General features: G+C 41.6%; 1 protein-coding gene across 1 annotated transcript in view; it reads right to left on the reverse strand.

The window, feature by feature from the left end:
- Positions 1 to 1,631: 1,631 nt before the first annotated feature.
- The window catches only part of LOC149451942 (uncharacterized), a 30,075-nt gene continuing 9,135 nt past the window's right edge, over positions 1,632 to 22,571 (reverse strand). Inside the window, exons 2-3 of the mRNA XM_089689896.1 lie at positions 8,847 to 9,197; positions 1,632 to 2,416 (exon numbers count right to left, since the gene is read on the reverse strand). Coding sequence (XP_089546022.1) covers positions 2,232 to 2,416; positions 8,847 to 9,197 — 536 coding nt within the window. The 3' untranslated portion in view covers positions 1,632 to 2,231. The remainder of the gene's footprint in view (positions 2,417 to 8,846; positions 9,198 to 22,571) is intronic.

Raw genomic sequence — 22,571 nt, forward strand, 5'->3', positions numbered from 1 at the left:
CCAGGTTGTCCATGTACAAGGGAGGTTGGTTTTGAACAGAGCTTTGGATCTGTAGATATTTCTATATTTGTTGCTTGCTATTGAATTTTTTTTTGTCAATCACAGCCTTTAGATCACCTCTATTATTTGTACTAAGGTGATTGCCTAAGGGTGAACATACACTATATTGCCAAAAGTATTGGGCGGCCGGCCTTTCCATGCACATGAACTAATGGCCTCCCAGTCTTAGTCCCTAGGGTTCAATATTGAGGTGGCCCCGCCCTTTGCAGCTATAACAGCTTCAACTCTTCTGGGAAGGCCGTCCAAAAGGTTTAGGAGGGTGTCTATGAGATGGTTGGACCATTCTTCCAGAAGCACATTTGTCTGGTCAGGCACTGATGTCAGACAAGAAGGCTTGGCTCTCAGTCTCCACTCTAATTCATCCCAAAGGTGTTCTATCGGGTTGAAGTCAGGACTCTGTGCAGGTCTGTCAAGTTTCTCCACCCCAAACTGGCTCCTCCATGTCTTTATGAACCTTGCTTTGTGCACTGGTGCACAGTCATGATGGAACAGGAACAGAGCCTTCCCCAAACTCTTCCCACAAAGTTGGGAGCATGTAGTTGTCCAAAATGTCTTGGTATGCTGATGCCCTAAGAGTTCCCTTCACTGGAACTAGGGGGCTAAGCCCAACCATTGAAAAACAATCCCACACCATTCCCTCCGCCACACTTTACACTTGGCAAAATGCAATCAGGCAAGTACCGTTCTCCTGGCAACCACCAAATCCAGACACATCCATAGGATTGCCAGAAAGAGGAGTGTGACTGGTCACTCCAGAGAACAAGTCTCCACTGCTTCTAGAGTCCAGTGGCGGCGTGCTTTACACCACGGCATCCAACGCTTTGCATTGCACTTGGTGATGTAAGGCTTGGATGCAGCTGCTCGGCCATGGAAACCTATTCCATGAAGCTCTCTACTCACTGTTGTTGGGCTCATCTGAAGGCCACACCAAGTTTGGAGGTCTATAGCTATTGACTCTGCAGACAGTTGGTGACTTCTGCGCACTGTGCGCTGCAGCATGCACTGACCCCACCCTGTCATTTTACGTGGCCTACCATTTGGTGGCTGAGTTGCTGTTGTTCCCAGTTGCTTCCACTTTGTTATAATCCCACTAACAGTTGAGCGTGGAATATTTAGTAGCCAGGAAATGTCACGGATGGACTTATTGCACAGGTGGCCACCTATCACGGGACCACGCTTGGAGTCACTGAGCTCCTGAGAGCGACCCATTCTTTCACAAATGTTTGTAGAAACAGTCTGCATGCCTAGGGGCTTGATTGTATATACCTGTGGTCATGGAGGTAATTAGAACACTTGAATCCAATGATTTGGAGTGCTGGCCCAATACTTTTGACAATATAGTGAATATTGAGGTGCTCCCATGGTTCTTAGTCCATAAAATCAGAGTTCCATTTGTCTGGTATGGGTCATTGCAATGTACTCCTTGTTGTTGGTCTTCTCCAGGAAACTGTACATTTGTTCTGTTCACTGATGGTGACCATATTATCTCTGAGACAATCACACTCTCCATTCTGCGAGCCTAGACAATGCAATTCATAGATTATGAGTTATCAAGACCGTTAATACAGACCTTGTAAACATCTAAATAAAAGTTTATTCCGACAGAAAATCCATAATATTTATATTTCAAAGTCAACTGTAACTAAGTAAAACATATGAACATTGTCCTTGGTATTCCAAAATACTTCTGAATGTTCCATGTTATGTAAATTTCAGGTTACAGGATATTCCCTGAGTTGATCCCAAGTCTCCAATTCTTTGGTTAGAAATTTGAGATGAAGAAGTAAAAAATTAGAATATCCAAGTCCAAAACCACAAAAGTTCTGGGTATATCAGTCATGGCAGATAGGAGGGGATCATTATGTAGGTCTGACAAAACCAGTGTTATAAAGCTGCCCTCTCTGACGTCTTCTGCCCTTCCCTCTTTCTCATCTTGGGTGCATTATACTACCTCTATCTGTGTACCCAGCCACAGATATTGAAAAACCTGAGATGGTGTTCTGAGGTTTCACATTCCAAATGTATCAGTAGAAAGCAAAACAAAAGATATTTTCTTAGTCAAGAGGTAATGATGCGCAAGAACAACCCAAAACTTCCAAGGCTCTTGGTCCAGGGTTGAGGGCATTATCTGGTAGCTCCATATATCATCATGAGATTTTGGTTGGGCTCAGTTAGATCGTAATATATTTTTTCTGTCTGTGGTTGTGGCGTCGCTGAGAAAGGAGGAACCAGGCAAGTAAAAGGGCAAAGGGCCATCCACTGAGTAGAAGAACATTCCATGTAGACACCACCAACATTGACTGCCAGCCGATAAATACCTGAAGAGCAGATGCTTCCCGCCTGGTAGTGGTGTCACCTGCACAAAGAAATACAGTATTTTACCAAAGATTCACACTTATGCAGAACTCAGTGCATTTTCCAGTTTGCAGAAATGCATTACAGTCCATTTAACCATTTGCCGCCCGGCCAATGGCCGTTTGGCGGCTTCAAAGTTGCTTCTCCACTCCGGGTGCACGCCATTTGGCGTGCTCCCGCACATGCGCCGTTTGCGCTAATGCAGAGCGGTGCAGCGGCTCGATCTGTCACCGGGCGTGTACCTCAGACACGGCCGATGACAGATCCGAGTACCGGCTCCGTTGCAGGTACCATGTGACCTGCTGTGACCAATCACAGCAGGTCACATGACAGTTGTATACAATGGATGGCTTCATTCATGATGCCATCCATTGTATACTACTGCCTAGCTGTGAATGGTCACAGCTAATCACATGCACATGTCATGTGATTAGCTGTGACCAAATCACAGCTAAGCACAAAAAAAAAAAAAAGCTGAATGAATCGATTTCATTCAGGTAAATGCTTGCTTATAGCAAAGAATTTCTTTGCTATAAGCAAATTGTGTAAAAAAAAAAAAAAAAAAAAAAAATACTGATCACTTCCCCAAAGTAGTATAATGTTACTATGGTAACATTGTACTACTTTGGTCATAGTAAAATATGAAAAAAAATGTTAAAAAAAAATAAAAAAAAGTAATAAAAAATTAAAAATAATAAAAAAAAAAAAAAATATATATATATATATATATTTTTTTTTCATACTGTCACCAGTCAGTGTCCCTGTTCACCGCCATGCCAGTTATATGATGACGCTGTACTGCACTGGTGACAGTATGTAAAAAAAAATAGTGAAAATAATTTTTTTAATTTTTTCATTTTCCGAAAAATTATGACAAAAAAAATACAACTTCAAAAAACTCGCCATTCCTCTTATGAAGTACATCAGACTGTCTACTCTGCAAAAAGGGGTCATTTGGGGATATCTGTACTATTCTGACATTCTTGGACCTCAAGAAATTACATTGGCTGTCAGTACTTCAGGATTGATCAATATTCAGATCTATCACATAGTTTGTGAACTCTATAACTTTCCTACAAACTAAATAATACATCCTAATTTGGGTTATTTTCACCAAAGACATGTAGCAGAATACATCTCGGCCTAAATTTATGAAGAACAATTATTTATTTGTAAATTTTTATAACGGAAACAAAGAAAAACGTGTATTTTTTTTCAACATTTTTGGCCCTTTTTTTGTTAATTTAGCAAAAAATAAAAACCCCAGCGGTGATTAAATACCACCAAAAGAAAGCTCTAGTTGTGTGAAGAAAATGATAAAATTTTAGTTTGGGTAAAGTGTTGTATGACCGCGCAATTGTCATTCAAAGTGTGAGAGCGCTGAAATGTGAAAAATGGCCTGGGCAGGAAGGGGTAAAATTGCACGGTATTGAAATGGTTAAAATGGTTTCCTTTGGATCTAGTTCACATCTGTGCTTTTTGAGCCGCTGTGTTTTTTGTAAAGGGTCAGACTTTTTTTCTGCAGCAGATTGCATTTTGCATGTAACGGACTTCAATGGACCCACACCAAAAATTCAAGTGTTGCATTTTTGCCACGTTTTTGATGTGATTTGCAAGGGGGGAGGGGGGTTTGCTAATTAAAAAGCATGACAGTTCTGTTCATGTAGTGCAACTTTGATACGACTTTACACTCTCTGGCACCAAAGTAGCATCAATTTAGCATCAAAGTCATCAAAGTAGTGCAGAAACCTTCATGTGACCTAAACTGCATATTAGGGTTAGGGATTACCCTTTGAGGACCGTAAGATTTTGGAACGCCAAAAGAATCAATTTTTTTGATTTTAAAGTTTGTTCACTTCGGTTGCTGTAACTAAGCCATTTCATGCAATAATTGGCAAAAAGCTAGATCCATTTGTTTGTTGATAAGAACTAATATTTTGACTCAAACCAAAAAAAAAAAAAGAGTTTCAAGTTCTTAATCAGATGATACACGCAATTAAAAACATGGGACAAATACGTCCCTTGGTCCTCAAAGGGTTAAGGGCAAGGGTAGGATTAAAGGTTAGGGTTAGAAGTAAATGTTGGGGCTGAAATACTAACCCTAACAATTACCACAAACTAACACTATATGTATGTGTGTGTGTGTATATATGTGTGTGTGTGTGTGTATATATTCAGTGGGGATCGAAAGTTTGGGCACCCCAGCTAAAAATTTGTATTAATGTGCATAAAGAAACCAAGGAAAGATGGAAAAATCTCCAAAAGGCATCAAATTACAGATTAGACATTCTTATAATATGTCAACAAAAGTTAGATTTTATTTCCATCATTTACACTTTCAAAATAACATAAAACAAAAAAATGGCGTCTGCAAAAGTTTGGGCACCCTGCAGAATTTATAGCATGCACTGCCCCCTTTGCAAAGCTGAGACCTGCCAGTGTCATGGATTGTTCTCAATCATCGTCTGGGAAGACCAGGTTATGTCAATCTCAAAGGTTGTAAATGCCCCGACTCATCTGACCTTGCCCCAACAATCAGCACCATGGGTTCTTCTAAGCAGTTGTCTAGAAAACTGAAACTGAAAACAGTTGACGCTCACAAAGCTGGAGAAGGCTATAAGAAGATAGCAAAGCGTTTTCAGATGTCAATATCCTCTGTTCGGAATGTAATTAAGAAATGGCAGTCATCAGGAACAGTGGAAGTTAAAGCAAGATCTGGAAGACCAAGAAAAATATCAGACAGAACAGCTCGCAGGATTGTGAGAAAAACAATTCAAAACCCACGTTTGACTGCACGATCCCTCCAGAAAGATCTGGCAGACACTGGAGTTGTGGTACACTATTCCACTATAAAGAGATACTTGTACAAATATGGTCTTCATGGAAGAGTCATCAGAAGAAAACCTCTTCTACGTCCTCACCACAAAAATCATCGTTTGAACTTTGCAAATGAACATATAGACAAGCCTGATGTAGAAGGAAAAATGGATTTAATAAAATTTCAGCAAATTTTGGGCGGTAACTTGATTCCATCTGTGAAAAAGCTGAAGTTAAAGAGAGGATGGCTTCTACAAATGGACAATGATGATCCTAAACACACCTCGAAATCCACGGGGGATTACATCAAGAGGCGTAAACTGAAGGTTTTGCCATGGCCTTCACAATCTCCTGACCTCAACATAATTGAAAATCTATGGATAGACCTTAAAAGAGCCGTGCGTGACAGACAGCCCAGAAATCTCAAAGAAATGGAAGACTTTTGTAGGGAAGAATGGGCAAAGATACCTCAAGCAAGATTTGAAAGACTCTTGGCTGGCTACAAAAAGCGTTTACAAGCTGTGATACTTGCCAAAGGGGGAAGTACAAGATATTAATTCTGCAGGGGGCCCAAACTTTTGCAGACGCCATTTTTTTGTTTTCTGTTATTTTGAAAGTGTAAATGATGGAAATAAAATCTAACTTTTGTTGACATATTATAAGAATGTCTAATCTGTAATTTGATGCCTTTTGGAGATTTTTCCACCTTTCCTTGGCTTCTTTATGCACATTAATACAAATTTTTAGCTGGGGTGCCCAAACTTTCGATCCCCACTGTGTGTGTGTATGTATATATATATATATATATATATATATATATACAGTTGCAAGAAAAAGTATGTGAACCCCTTGGGATTACGTGGAGTTTTGCATGAATTGGGCATAAAATGTGCTCTGAGCGTCATCTAAGTCACAACAATAGAAGAACACAGTCTGCTGAACATAATACTACACAAAAATTAGATGTTGCCATGGTTTAATTGCACATGACATGTAAACATTCACAGTGCAGGGAGGAAAAAGTATGTGAAGCCCTAGTTTAATGACTTCTCCCAGAGCTAATTGGAGCCAGGAGTGAGCCAACCTTGACTCCAATCAGTGTGATGATATTGGATGTGTTGCTCACAGCTGTCCTGCCCTTAAAAAACACACACCTGTTTTGGGTTTACTGGTTTCAAGAAGCACTGTCTGATGTGAACCATGCCTCGCAGAAAAGAGCTCTCAGAAGACCTATGATCAAGAATTGTTGACTTGCATGAAGCTGGAAAGGGTTACAAAAGTATCTCCAAAAGCCTTGATGTTCATGTGTCCACGGTAAGACAGACTGTCTACAAATGGAGAAAGTTTAGCACTGTTGCTACTCTCCCTAGGCGCGGTCGTCCTGTAAAAATGACTGCAAGAGCACAGCGCAGAATGCTGCATGAGGTAAAGAAGAATCCCAGAGTGTCAGCTAAAGACCTACAGAAATCTCTGGCACATGCTAATATTTTTGTTGACACATCTACAATAAGGAAAACATTAGACAAGAATGGAGTACATGGGAGGACACCACGGAGGAAGCCATTGCTGTCCAAAAAGAAGATTGCAGCACGTTTAAAAGTTGCAAAAGAGCACCTGGATGTTCCACAGCACTACTGGCAGAATATACTGTGGACAGATGAAACCAAGATTGGGTTGTTTGGGAAGAACACACAACACTATGTGTGGAGAAAAAAAGGCACAGCACACCAACATCAAAACCTCATCCCCACTGTGAAACATGGCGGGGGGAGCATCATGGTTTGGGGCTGCTTTGCTGCCTCAGGGCCTGGACAGATTGTTGTCATTGATGGGAAAATGAATTCCAGAGTTTATCAAGACATTTTGCAGCAAAACGTACGACCATCTGTCCGCCAACTGAAGCTCCGCAGAGGATGGGTGATGCAACAGGACAATGACCCAAAGCATACAAGTAATTCAACAAAACAATGGCTGCAACAGCACAGAATACGCCTTCTGGAGTGGCCCAGTCAGAGTCCTGACCTCAACCCCATTGAAATGCTGTGGCATGACCTTAAGAGAGCGATTCACACCAGACATCCCAAGAATATTGCTACACTGAAACAGTTTTGTGAAGAGGAGTGGTCCAAAATGACTCCAGATCGTTGTGCAGATCTGATCTGCAACTACAGGAAACGTTTGGTTGAGGTTATTACTGCCAAAGGAGGGTCAACCAGTTATTAAGTCCAAAGGTTCACATACTTTTTCCTCCCTGCACTGTGAATGTTTACATGTTATGTGCAATTAAACCATGGCAACATCTAATGTTTGTGTAGTATTATGTTCAGCAGACTGTGTTCTTCTATTGTTGTGACTTAGATGACGTTCAGAGCACATTTTATGCCCAATTCATACAAAACTCCACGTAATCCCAATGGGTTCACATACTTTTTCTTGCAACTGTATATATATATATATATATATATATATATATATATATATATATATTAGCAAACACATACATAACTGGCTTTTTAACAGCAGCTATTGTTATTGTAATTCTGTTTATACAATGGGTACTGCTACCTGGCAAGTCCAAGGGGGTGAATGATAGCTGGGAAGAAGGACAGGACTATAATTAATTACTTTTTTGGGCATGTGTAGCATATCCCATGTCCACAACTCCATTCTACCACTTTTTGCTGTTATTATACTGGTTTCTATTTTTGATTTCTGTTTTTCTTGCCATCAATATTTCAATGGGTTTTTTTTTTTCATTTTTTAGTTTTTGAATTATTTTAGTGTTGTATTAAATAAAGCACAGAATTAAAATAGGCCTTTTTAAAATTTTGTAAATAACTTTGCAATGTCTAAATTATTTTTCTTTTCAAACTGATCAAAGTGAGAGAGACAATGTTAGTGCCAAATAAACAGGCCAATAGCAGGAATATAAACTTTTGTCCTTGTCCATAGAGATAGATACTGTAGATCAGTGGTCTACAAACTGCGGCCCTTTGCTTGCTTTTATCCCGCCCGTGGGGCACTTTTTCATCCACTGATACCAACAATGGGGCATAAGTCCCCCCACTGACACCAATGAAGGGGCACAATTCCTCTCATTGACACCAGCGATGGGACACAATTCCTCCCAATCACAACAACAATGGGGTCCAATGACACCAATGATGGGGCAAGATTCTTTCCACTGACACCAACGATGGGGCACAATTCCTCCCACTGATGTTTTTTAATCCCAATGTCCATAGTTTCTGACCCCTTAAAGTCTGAAGGATGGTAAACTGGCCCTTTGATTAGAAAGTTTGGAGACCCCTGCTGTAGATAGGAATCCCTGTTTTAATTAAAAAAAAACTGTATTAGTGCCACCTAGAGGGCCAATGAAACAGTAATTCCTCCCTATGCCCTCTAGCAGATTTTCCATACACTCCTGCAACATGAGTGACTACAGTAGCTCATATGAAAAGCCAAGTCCATTCTATTGGTACCATATTAGAAATGGAAGGAGATTTACTTGCCAGATTTCTGATGCCCCCGTAGAGTCAAATTCAGCTCTACCTCACCCATAATGGGAAATTATTTTTGCATAATGTCCTTTGAGTAGCACAATCAGGTCTTACTGTGAACACGGAGCAAGGTGTCCTGTCTTTGATACGCATCATCAAAGATAACCCAGCATTGGTATGGCCCTTTATCTGATTCCTGGAAGCTGTATATGTCCAAGTCTCCATTTCCCAAGAATTTCCAGGAGAGCTGAACTCTGGAGGAGTCTGGATATTTCTGGCACACCGGAGTCTTTCTGTCCCTCACCATGCAGTCCAGCAATTTGTCAGTAAAGTTTTTGAACCAAGTAATGTGAATGTCTTGGCCTTTCCAATTGTATGGGATGACGAAGGAGCATGGTAAAGTAACGTGCTGTTTTAGGATCCCTTCCACTACGTGCAGGTCCTCCGACACAAAGTCACTGCAGACTGTAAGAGAGATTATTTTTTATTAAATTACTGTAAATTTTTTTCATTTTGGACAAAATGCATAATATAAATCATTCAGAAAACATATTTTTTGAGAATCTTTTAATATGATGTTTATTTACGAAGCATTCTAGCATCAGATAAACTCACAAACAGAAAAAACAGCCAAAGTGTCAACAGAAATATGAAGGGTCTTCAAAACATTTCCACTCTTTTATATTTTTATTGCAAAAGGAGAGAAGAATAGTGATTGGTCGTGTCTGAGAGAGTTATGTCTGTCTGGATAGTCGACAGACCTTGCAGTTTTGTAGAAGAGTTGCCACTTTGTTTTAGAAATTCCTAATAAATTGAGTTTTATAAAATGCGGAAACTTTTTAAAGACCCCTCGTAAATGCTATAATAAAGTTCATTAATAGGTAACATGGCCATTATGAATAATGAAAGTGAAAATAAACATTGGATATACATCAATGAAGGGCTGAACAGTCTTCACTGTTCATGGAACCACCTTTCAGTGGGCAGGATAGCCACTACTGCATCATGGAAGAGCACTACAATTCATTTAACACTGGAGGAGAACCAAATGGATTGATGTTTGGTAGACATCTAGGGAAAAGGGGCGTGTGCCTTCATTTCTACATCTACTCCTCATTGTGACCTACGCCTATTACGTAACATAAGCCCAGTTTATACCTTTTTATCAAATGCTCAGTATAAATTCTTCCTCACCTTTCTCTTCTTTTCTTTCCTCTCTCTCTATCCTGTCCTCTTCTCCTCTCTCCCTATTCATCTCCTCTCTCCCTCTTCTTCTTCATCTGTCCCCTCTTCTCCCTCTCCATTTCAATATTTCTCCCTCTCATCTTCCTCTTACTCTCATCTTCCTCTTCCTTTCATCTTCCTCTTCTCACTCATATTTTTCTTCTTCTTCCACTTCTACTTTCCTCTCCTCTTCCTCTCCTTCTCCCTCTCCCGCTTCTACTTCCTCTGCCCTCTCTTCTCTCTCCACATTTCTCCCTCTCTTCTTCCTCTTTTCCACTTTCCTCTTCTCCCTCTCCTGTTCTTTTCTTCCTCTCTCTCTCTCTCTCTCTCTCTCTCTCCTTCCTCTGCCCCCTCTTCTCCCTTTCCCTTTCCCTTTCCCTCTCCCTCTTTTCTTCCTCTCCTCTTTCACTTTTCTTCTTCCTCTTTTCTACTTTTCTCTTCTCTTCATCTCCTCTCTGTCTTCTTCCTCTACTCTCCTCTCTGCTTCCTCTCCTCTTTCTCTTTTCTTCTTCCTCTCTTATACTCTCCTTTTCTCTTTCTCTCCCTCTTCTTCTTACTCTTTTTTCTACTCACCTCCTTCCTCTCCTGTTTTTTCTTTTTTTTTTTTTTTCTTCCTCTCATCTCGTCTCCCTCTCTTATGCCCCCCTTTCCTTTCCTCTTTCCCGTCTTCTACTTAACTCTGCTTCTACTCTTCTCTCTCCTCTTCCTCTCCCTATGTCTTCCTCTCCGCTCCCCACATCTTCCTCCTCTTCCTCTCTTCTACTCTCCTCCTACCCTCCTCTCCTCTTCCTTACTCTCCTCTCCCCACTTCTTCTTCTCCCTCTTGCTCTCCTCACATCTTCCTCTCTTCTACACTCCTATCTTCCTACTCCCCTCTCCTCTACCCCTACTATTTCTCTTCATTCACCCCCCCCCCCTTTAGTTATTACTGAAGGTGACTGTAGTAGTCCAAGAAAGTAGTGCACACGGGAGTAAATATTTCCACGATGGCAACTCTGAATAAATAAACTTTACCTTAAAAAAAAAAAAAGAAAACAAGAGTTTTGCATAAAATGTTAATTGACAACTGCCTTTAAAATAATATTTGTGTAGATCTGATTCTCCAAAGTCATAGAGTCTCTAAAGCAAAAACACTGTCTATCTGGCCATGCTTTGTAACAAAGGAATGCTGTGTCCTTGTCAGACACCTTCACCATAATAACTCCAATTGTCGGCAATTTGCTTCAATTAGGCGTCTCTTGTTTTTACATAGAATTGTTTTGTTTTTGTTTTTGTTTTTTTTTACAAAAGATTTTGTGTCTTGTGGTTGAAGTTTATACATAGGTGAGAAAATTCTTGCTCAGGCATTGCAAATGTGAAAGTGAGGATATAATTAGGTACCAAAAATATTTTTGGCTCTTTATTTAAATTAAATGACTCTGGCTGGTGACCTAATGATTGGTACCTCCCTAGCACACGTTATGCAACAATGAACTGTCTGTAATTCGTATCCAATTAAGGCACATTTTACAAATTACAATCATATACTACTGGAGTGGGCGGAGTAGCTTTTGTCACTCTGCTGCCTGCTCACACACCTGGGTTCCTATGGGTTCCTATGGCAACTCACTCTACAGCAAGGGCAGAGAAGAGCGGTTAGAAACAAACTGCTCCAACTTGCTCACTTCACTGGCGGTTGCCATCTTCAAATGGTTGTAGTTTTAAAACTGTAAATCCTACAGTGAAGAGCTTTATATTGTGAGAATCACAAGACCAAGACCTACATTTTGTTGTATAGTATGTCTCTGAAATATTAAAAATGAAGGCACAGTTGCAGTTTAGAAATTGCCCTTCAAATTTCAGGTGGCTAGAGTGGAGTTTCAATGAATGTCAATGGGAGGGGTGAGTTACAAACAAATGGTCATATTGTGAAAACTATCAGGACTATGGCTTAGCCGTGAACATTGTTAGTGGCAGCAGGGATAGCTGAACGTTTTGATATACGATTTGTGTAGGTGGGCTTGAAAATGACAGAGTGATGGCAGTTTAGAAATCATGTCCTGATTTTTCAGCTCCCACTCTAGTTTTGAACATTCCGCCATTCATTCCTATGGGACCAATTTCACCACAAAAAGTCGATATTTCGTGAACCATTCGGGGAAACGTTCCACAAAGTAATAGCGCACCAATCGGGAACAATCCGCACGTTTCCGTATATTACTGTCTATGTAGTGTAAAAACTGTGGGAGGAGTTAGGGGGGTAAATTTGGCTATAATAATAAGAATATATATGTGAGATAACAGGAAGGGGTCGCCATGCAGGAACACTTAATTACACTTCTACAAATACTCATCCGCTTTGGGCCTCCAGCAAGTCATCTATTAGTGAACATTCACATTGTGTTTCAGTAGAAAACATTTTCTCTAAAACAGACATTTGCTAAAAACATTCATCATGTTACTTTATGAGCAAACGTAAAGATACACTATATTGCCCCAAGTATTGGTCTGCCTGCCTTTCCACACACATGACCTTTAATGGCCCCCCAGTCTTAGTCCGTAGGGTTCAATATTGAGTTGGCCCCGCCCTTTGCAGCTATAACAGCTTCAACTCTTCTGGGAAGGCCATCCACAAGGTTTAGGAGGGTGTCTATGGGAAGGTTGGACCATTCTTCCAGAAGCACATTTGTCAGGTCAGGCACTGATGTCGGGGGAGGAGGCCTGGCTCGCAGTCTCCGCTCTAATTCATCCCAAAGGTGTTCTATGGGGTTGAGGTCAGGACTCTGTGCAGGACAGTCAAGTTCCTCCACCCCAAACTGGCTCCTCCATGTCTTTATGGACCTTGCATTGTGCACTGGTGCGCAGTCATGTTGGAACAGGAAGGGGCCGTCCCCAAACTCCTCCCACAAAGTTGGAAGCATGAAGTTGTCCAAAATGTGTTGGTATGCTGATGCCTTAAGAGTTCCCTTCACTGGAACTAGGGGGCCAAGCCCAATCCCTGAAAAACAACCCCACACCATAATCCCCCCGCAGCCAAACTTTACACTTGGCACAATGCAGTCAGGCAAGTACCGTTCTCCTGGTAACCGCCAAACCCAGACACATCCACAGGATTGCCAGACAGAGAAGCATGATTGGTCCCTCCAGAGAACATGGCTCCACTGCTCTAGAGTCCAGTGGCAATGTACTTTACACCACGGCATCCAACACTTTGCATTGCACTTGATGTAAGGCTAGGATGCAGCTGCTTGACCATCGAAACCCATTCCATGAAACTCTCTACGCACTGTTGTTGTGCTCATCTGAAGGCCACACCAAGTTTGGAGGTCTTTAGCTATTGACCAGGGGCGGACTGACCATTTGAGCACTTGGGCACTGCCCGAGGGCCCGGGGAAAGTAGGGGGCCCCATGAGATGCTCCTGGTACCTTTCATTGGCTTTTTCATAGGCTTAGGTGTGGGCAAGGACACAGGGGCCCCATGATCCCCTATTGCCCAGTGGCCCCATGAGTTGTCAGTCTGCCCCTGTTATTGACTCTGCAGACAGTTGGCAACTTCTGCGCACTGTACGCTTCAGCATGCGCTGACCCTGCTCTGTCATTTTACGTGGCTGTGGGAATTGCTGTTGTTCCCAGTTGCTTCCACTTTGTTATAATCCCACTAACAGTTGAGCGTGGAATATTTAGTAGCCAGGAAATGTCACGGATGGACTTACTGCCCAGGTGACCACCTATCACGGGACCACGCTTGGAGTCACTGAGCTCCTGAGAACGACCCATTCTTTCACCAATGTTTGTAGAAGCCGTCTGCATGCCTAGGGGCTTGATTGTATACACCTGTGTCCATGGAGGGGATTGGAACACCTGAATCACATGATTGGGAGGGCGGGGACAATAATTTTGGCAATATAGTGTATATTTTTAAAGGACAGACGATTCTATATAATTTTATAGGCACACTCAGTTATCGAGATGTTCCAGATAGTGCAAGACTTTAACCACTTTAAGGCCAGGCCTATTCTGACACTTCTCACATATATGTAAAAATCTGAATTTTTTTTTGCTAGAAAATTTGTTAGAATCCCCAAACAAAATAAATATATATATATATATATATATATATATATATATAGATAGATAGATAATAGTTTTTTTTTTTTTTAAGCAGAGGCCCTAGAGAATAAGATGGTGGGTGTTTCCATTTTTTATGTCATGTGGTATTTGTGCAGTGTTTTATTTTAATACACTTTAATGAATTTTAATGCTCAGAAACACAATATAATACCAGATTTTTTTGGTAACATATAAATGATATTACGCCTAGAAAATAGATACCAAACATGTCACTCTGTAAAACTGCGCAGGACAGTGGAAAGTCGTCAAACTACATAAGTTAAATTATCCATACTCGATGCTTTCAAAGCTTTTACAGGTCACCACTTTATATTTACATGGAAGTCTGGTGCTAGAATTACTGTTCTCTATCTGACGTTCGGGGCGATACTTCACATGTGCGGTGCTATCACTGTTTTTGGGACCAACACTGTTTGTGAGAGCAATTTACATTTTTATTTTATTTATTTTTTTAATTATTTTTACACTGTACCTTTAGGCTGGAATCACACTATTTCAGCTTTGCAGCCCATTTGTATGGGCTGGTGTGTTTTGCCTTTCACGCAGGAAAGGGATTCCTGCAGCATTTTTAGATGCATGGGGGTGCCATTAAGAATGAACAGCACCCCCTCGTGTTTTTAAAGAGTAGTGCTTTTTTACTGTGAGTGGTTGCGGGTGAGGGGGAAAGTGCAGTTCTTGCACCTGCAACCACCCGCAATAGTGTGAACCTAACCTTAATTTTTTAATCAACTCAGGGGCGGACTGACCATTTGGAAACTCGGGCACTGCCGGAGGGCCCGGGGTCAGTAGGGGGCCCCATGAGATGCCCCTGGTACCTTTTTTTTTTTTTCATAGGCTTTTTTGAGTTTGGGCAAGGACACGGGCCCCATGATCCTCTATTGCCCGGGGGCCCCATGAGTTGTCAGTCTGCCCCTGAATCAACTTTATTGCTATCACAAGGGATGAACAACATCCTTTGTGATAGCGTGGGAAGTGCCAGATCCTTTTTACTGAGAGATCTAGGGTCTGTTAGAACCCAGATCTCTTGTCTGCCCTTAAAAGCATTGGATCATACCAAGATCGGTTTGATACAATGCTTTCCCAAGCCAATAATGGTTTGTTTACATCAGGCAAAACTGGAAGTGACTAAATACTCGTTGCTTCTGGTTTCTTAGACCATAGAGGTGATCAGGGACATTCCGGTCCTCGTTCATCTCGTAAACTCTGGCTGCACTCCCGGGCTCTCCAGTAGGATGGGACAGCCCTGCAAGGAGGTGAAAAGTAGCCAGGGGACTCCCTTCCTCAGCCTGCAAAAGCAATCCAGTGGCTAATTAGCCACTAGGATCACTTTTCCATAAACAGCCCATCACCAGCACAAAGCAGCAATACTGGAATGGCGCCTGTAGCTGCAGGCATCAACCTGGTATGACCACTCAAAGTCCCAAGATGTACCGGTATGTCACTGGTGCTGAAGTGGTTAATATGTAGAGCGTAAACCTAGGAATACAAAAATGTTCTTGTGTAGCCCCGGCTGAAGTGTTACAACAAACTCCAGTTTTATGCAGAAAATTATAGATTCTTTAGGTCAGCTCTCTGCTTTTCAAGAAAACCTGAATTCAGATCCTGACCTGCTTTTGTTCTGTAGGGATTGAGAATGGCCATTCCTTGTTTCTATCCATTTAATTGCATGTGCCTCCATTGTGAGGACTCTCAAGATTTCTAGAGTTAGGACCACAGATACTCAGGGGGCCGTGATGTGGCTCTGTGGCTTACGTATGTATTTGCAAATGTGTGCTAACTAATCCCCTGTTTTTAAACGCATGTTCTTAGACGGGCTAATTTGGTTTTTGATAGTTGGCTGACTGGCTGGCAGTTTGAACTGGCTTTCTTATCCCCCTCTTTTGATAAGTTATACTTATCCATGTTCCTTGCCGACAATGGCCATTATTAGACTGGGGTAGGCTGGCATTGTAATGTACAGCGCTGAGCGAACTGTTGGCGCTTTATAAATACTGTATAATAATAATAAGCCGTCCACCATACTGCCCCGAACTACATCACCGACCTAATATCCAAGTACCACCCAACACGCACACTCCGCTCCTCACAAGACCTCCTTCTCTCTAGTTCCCTGGTCTCCTCCTCCCATGCCCGCCTCCAGGACTTCTCCAGGGCGTCACCCATCCTCTGGAACTCCCTACCCCGATCCATCAGATTATCACCTACTCTCCTCTACTTTAGGCGCACCCTGAAAACCCACCTCTTCAGGGAAGCCTACCCAACCCCCTGCTAACTTGCCGACCTCCTCCACTCTTCCTACCACTCCATCCCCCACAGCTATCTCCTCCTGTGCCACCATCCCCTCCCTCCTAGATTGTAAGCTCCAAGGAGCAGGGCCCTCGATCCCCTCATGTTTTGCATTGTATGGTATTGTTCTGTCACATGTTCTGTCCCCCTTTGTAATGTACAGCGCTGAGCAAACTATTGGCGCTTTATAAATACTGTATAATAATAACTTTATCCTTACCCACATCCCAACCCCCCCTTTTTTTCCTTTCTCCTCTCCCTGTACCCCAACTTTTGTCCTCTGCTCTCTATTTTCTCTCGCCTTCCTCCACTTTTTCAGCACCATCTCACTGCTGACTACTTACCTCCCACTCTCAGGTAACTGACTTTTTTTCTCCACTGAATGATAGTTACACTTCACTGAAGCCATGTGCATCCATTTATCATAAGGGATAGCTTGCTACACGTGCCGTAGCACACAGTTCCCCCTATCACATCGCACAATGCCATACAAGACAGATATTGGGATTCATGGGATGAGATTGTTATCCTGTATACTGAATCTGTGTATTGGATCTCCGATCATATGTCGCTTCATGTTTACTTTGCAATGTATTCTGAGAGATGTACGCTGCTCATTGGCAGCACAGTGGCTAAATGGTTAGCACTTCTTCCTGGCAGTACTCGGGTCGTTGGTTTGAATCCCAACCACAGCACCACCTGCCTGGAGTTTGCATGTTCTCCCTGTGCCTGCGTGGGTTTCCTCCGGGTACTCCGGTTTCCTCCCACACTCCAAAGACATGCTGGTAGGTTAATTGGATCCTGTCTACATTGTCCCTAGTATGTGTATGTATGAATGTGAGTTAGGGACCTTAGATTGTACACCCCTTGAGGGTTAGGGACTGATGTGAATGTACAATATATATGTAAAGTGCTGCGTACATTGATGGCGCTATATAAGTACCTGAAATAAATTACGGCTGTTACAACTTTTTTCAATAAAATGTTATTGGAATAAAAATGTAACTTCCAAGGCAACAAGACGTCCTGCATTGCCATGGTCTGTACCATACTCCGGAGGAGAGGAAAGGCACCGCACACCAAATAAAAACCTCAAGACACTTTTATTGTGTCTTCCAGCACACAAGCTGATCCATCAGGGTATGAAACCCTCCTAATACGTTTCATTTGGTCAGGAGCGCACACACGAGTACACATGCCGTGGTCACAATGCTGTACTTTGCAGCCGTAGAGAAATAAACAGCATGTCTTATAACTAGATATAACATTTATAGGGAAAGTTGATCCAGGGAATATCCGATTGCCTCTCGGGGGATCAGGAAGGAATTTTTTCCCCAGCAGGAGCAAATTGGATCGTGCTTTGCTGTGTTTTTCGCCTTCCTCTGGATAAATTGTGGGTGTAGGATTATAACTTTTTTTTTTTTTTTTGTTGAACTGGATGGAATTTTTTTATTTATTTTTTTTAGCCAGACTAACTACGTAACTATGTTGATTTCAATGGGGTTGCTGCAATGGAAGGTTACCAATGCAAGTCTATGGGGCTGCCCTGTAACCGCCTTGTGCATTACCTGTGATTGAGGCATGGGCCATGGATAAGGGGGGACCACCAGGCCTCCTGTACAGGGCCTAGGCCAACAGGGGGGAACTGGGTGAACCAGATGTGTTCAGGGAGGGTGATCAGTAGGGAGGGCAATTCTGTAACCAATCCTATGCATGTCTCTCTCTGCAGTTGCTGACTTCTTCTCCTCTCCCTCCCACTGGCTTTCAGCTACTGCAGAGAGAACCATACAAGGGATAAGTCCTAGTAATTGCCCTCCCCCCACACTGTACCCATCACCCTCCATGTGCACCATATGTTTCCCCCTGCTGCCAAGGAAACCCCCCCCCCCCCATGCGCCTTCACAGTGATGCCGGCTTCACTCCTTTTCTTCCCATCGGTAGCTGCAAGCACACAATAGGATCCTTCAGGGTGGAGAGTGGGGGAAGGGTCCGGTAAATACGTCACATTTACCAGGCCCTTCCTTTCCCGAATGAACACAGTGAGTGATAGGTACCCACTTACTGTGTCCATTCATAACTGAAACTTTGACGGGGAGGGGGGCGCCCTGTCAGGTTGGCTGTTTGGGCCCTCATGGTTTTTAACTGCAGCCCTGGGCATAGCAGTATGCCATTTCAAGGGTTAGATCAGGTGGTGAGGATACAACATATCACCTTCTCACTGCCTCTCCAATGTCTATAAAAAAGGGACAGAATTAGAGATGAGCGAATTATTCAAAAATTCGATTCGGCTGATTCGCCAAATTTGCGGGAGAAATTCGATTCAATGCGAATTTATTTGCTGCAAATTTAACTTATAAAAAGGGTTTCTAGGCTTCAGAGAGCCTTTATATTAGTGCAGAACACTGTACCTTTAATTTAAATGTCCTTGGAGTCTGCTGGGGAAGAGAAATAATACTGTCACTCAGTATGACATGCAGATGAGTGCCGTCGATCTTAGAATCACCGCACACTTCACTCATTTGGGCAGTCACGGGGCACGACGAAGAAGAAGAAGAAGAAGAAGAAGAAGAATGAAAAGAAGAAGAAGAAGAATGAAAAGAAGAAGAAGAAGAATGAAAAGAAGAAGAATGAAAAGAAGAAGAATGAAAAGAAGAAGAAGAATGAAAAGAAGAATGAAAAGAAGAATGAGAAGAAGAATGAAAAGAAGAATGAGAAGAAGAATGAGAAGCATGAAAAGAAGAAGAATGAAAAGAAGAAGAATGAAAAGAAGAATGAAAAGAAGAATGAGAAGAATGAAAAGAAGAAGAAGAAGAATGAAAAGAAGAAGAAGAAGAATGAAAAGAAGAAGAAGAATGAAAAGAAGAATGAAAAGAAGAAGAAGAATGAAAAGAAGAATGAAAAGAAGAAGAAGAAGAATGAAAAGAAGAATGAAAAGAAGAATGAAAAGAAGAAGAAGAAGAATGAAAAGAAGAAGAAGGAAAAGAAGAAGAATGAAAAGAAGAATGAGAAGAAGAATGAAAAGAAGAAGAAGAAAGAAAAGAAGAAGAAGAAGAATGAAAAGAAGAAGAAGAAGAATGAAAAGAAGAAGAAGAAGAATGAGAAGAATGAATAGAAGAAGAAGAATGAAAAGAAGAAGAAGAATGAAAAGAAGAAGAGGAATGAAAAGAAGAAGAAGAGGAATGAAAAGAAGAAGAATGAAAAGAAGAATGAAAAGAAGAAGAAGAAGAATGAAAAGAAGAATGAAAAGAAGAATGAAAAGAAGAAGAAGAATGAAAAGATGAAAAGAAGAAGAAGAAGAATGAAAAGAAGAAGAATGAAAAGAAGAAGAAGAGGAATGAAAAGAAGAATGAAAAGAAGAATGAAAAGAAGAATGAGAAGAAGAAGCAGAATGAAAAGAAGAAGAAGAATGAAAAGAAGAAGAAGAAGAAGAAGAATGAAAAGAAGAATGAAAAGAAGAAGAAGAAGAATGAAAAGAAGAAGAATGAAAAGAAGAAGAATTCCAGTACAGCAAAAAGTGTATCTGCAGAGAGCTCCGCTATTTCTGACAGTTCTCTGACAGTTCCTTCACATTTACAGCGGTTGAAACATTGTATCTATTTGTTTCCGAATAAAAACATCTGTATCCTAAATGGAAACAAATAGATACAATGTTTCAACCGCTGTAAATGAACTGTCAGAACTGTCAGAAATAGCGGAGCTCTCTGCAGTGACACTTTTTGCTGATCGGGGAAAATTCGATTCGTGCATCCGAAGTTTGCTAAAATTCGGATTCGGTGCGAATCGAATTTTTCCTAATATTCGAAACGAATTCCAGTTCGCCAAGTTCGATTCGCTCATCTCTAGACAGAATGCTTTTCAGGGGAGTAGTAGTTCTTGTCACATATCCAAACAAGCCCTCAACACACTGACTATGACCTTTGACACTGACCCTTGGCACTGAGCTAGATACAACCCTGATCTAGCTACTTTATTGTTTTAATACATTACATAGACTTTGTTTGCTGACATTCTTCTCCTCTAGCATGCAATGGGGGTTGATTTACTAAAACTGGAGAGTGAAAACCCTGGTGCAGCTCTGCATAGTAACCAATCAGAATTTAATGTCAAAACTTACCTGAACAAGCTGAAGTTAGATGCTGATTGGTCGCCGTGCACATCTGCACCAGATTCTGAGTGCTCCAGTTTTAGTATATCTATCCCAATGTATCTGAGCAGTTGTTTGAACAACAAGCCATGACGAAATCCAGCACATGTGCACTCTACTTAACCTCCCTGGCGGTATGATTCTTTCCGATTTTTTTTTTGTGCTGAAAGCTGTACATTTTTTTGCATGGAAATATGTAGTTTTTTTATTGTAGGCTGTAATTTTTAGGAATAACTCACTGAAATCTGTCCGGACAAGAGTCTAGTAAACATCCCGGGGATGATACAACTTGAAACACGAAATCATAAATTATAATGTAATAAATAATCATAAAAAATAATTATATAATAATAAATTTAATCCAATAATATAATCAAACCAAAAACACTGAAATTTTAAATACAGAGGCAAGTTCGCACATCGCTGAGCTCAGTCGCAAAATCGTTTTCAGTGTCTGATGAGGAATTTCCCCCACAAATCATTATCACTCAATTCTGCAAGTGGTTCTGATTTACTATCGCTGTTCTCTAGCCGGTCTAAAACCGATTTTGACCTAAAGGGACGCTTTTTGGACGCCATGGACTTTTCAAAGTTTCCAGGCAGAAAGAACAGACAAAATGCAGGCAGGGCGCCGGACAAAGCAGTAGGGACAATATGTATGTGAAATGGGTTGAAACAGCAATGACAGCAAAAATTACATTTTTAAAAAATTTCAAATTTGCCGCCGTCCCGACATCACAGGGACCAGAACACGGAAGCCGGATGCCGGCATCGGCCGGAGGAGATGGCCGGGGACGCTGCAGGGGACACATCGCGGGAGCGAAGGACAAGGTAAGTTCTGCAGGGACCCCCTGAGCAACGCCGCATGGTAAGCCCGAGTGTAGCTCAGGTGGGGTTACCGCTCTTGGTACTCAAATTTTACCCCGAGCTACACTCAGGAATACCGCCAGGGAGGTTAAGGTCCATCAAGATGAAAATACAACATAAATCATAGGCAACCAATTATATGAGGTTCAGCAGTGGGAGGCCTAGTGTGCCAGGGAGAGTCCTCACAAGACGAAAAAGAGGCATAATATTCATATTGGATCCTATAATTTGGCAGGTCAAAGCAAGCAACCAACCGATGAACAGGTCCTTAACTCTTAACTGTCCTTAACTCTCAAATGACTTGTTTCCAGTAAATGGGAACAAAGTGTCCTGGAGTCCACAGAGAAAAGAAATGTAATATGTCTCCAAACACAGAAAGGTTTCTTCACAGTAAGAGCTGTGAGAATGTGGAATAGACTCCCTCCAGAGTTGGTTGTGGCCAGCTCAGTGGATTGCTGTAGGAAAGTCCTGGATTCTTTCTTGGATACACAGAATATAACTGGATAGAACATTTATAGGGAAAGTTGATCCAGGGAATATCTGGGGAGATCAGATCCGAAAGGAATTTTTTCCCCAGCAGGAGCAAATTGGATCGTGCTTTGCTGGGTTTTTTGCCTTCCTCTGGATCAACTGTGGGTGTAGGATTATAACTTTTTTTTTTTTTTTTTTAATGGTTGAACTGGATGGACTTTTGTTTTTTGTCAGCCAGACTAACTATGTAACTATGGCAGGAGGGGCATTACATGCCCAATGATGTATCAGGTCGGCAACTAAAAGATGGACCCAGTTACTCGGTTTACAGAAGGTTGGGTAGATCCTAAAGGCCAGAAAAGGCGGAAGAGGAACAACAAAAAGGATGGGGAGAGAGAAAGAAGAAAGCAAGGAAAAATGCCAGGGTAGGGAATTTTCCTTCAGGGGGTCTAGCAGTAGCCAGGAAAGGCACACCCATCGCATCTCTCAGTGCTCACTGGCATCACGTTTTTATACTCTTGATTTTCGGCTTGTTGGAGGACAACCCCAACGTGTTCTTTTCTCCATTCAAGAGCAAAGAGGATGTCCTTTAATTGTACATAATGGAAAACAGCCATATAAATGCCACAGCTGTAAAAAACAATTGAAACACCCTCCATTTTATTCTCTAAGGCCTCTGCTATATATATATATATATCTCATATAGATAGATAGATAATAGATAGATAGATAGATAG

The sequence above is a fragment of the Staurois parvus genome, unplaced genomic scaffold (assembly GCF_062004578.1).
Source record: "Staurois parvus isolate SC_StPar_1 unplaced genomic scaffold, SC_StPar_1.0 ptg000503l, whole genome shotgun sequence".
Taxonomy (NCBI): Eukaryota; Metazoa; Chordata; class Amphibia; order Anura; family Ranidae; genus Staurois; species Staurois parvus.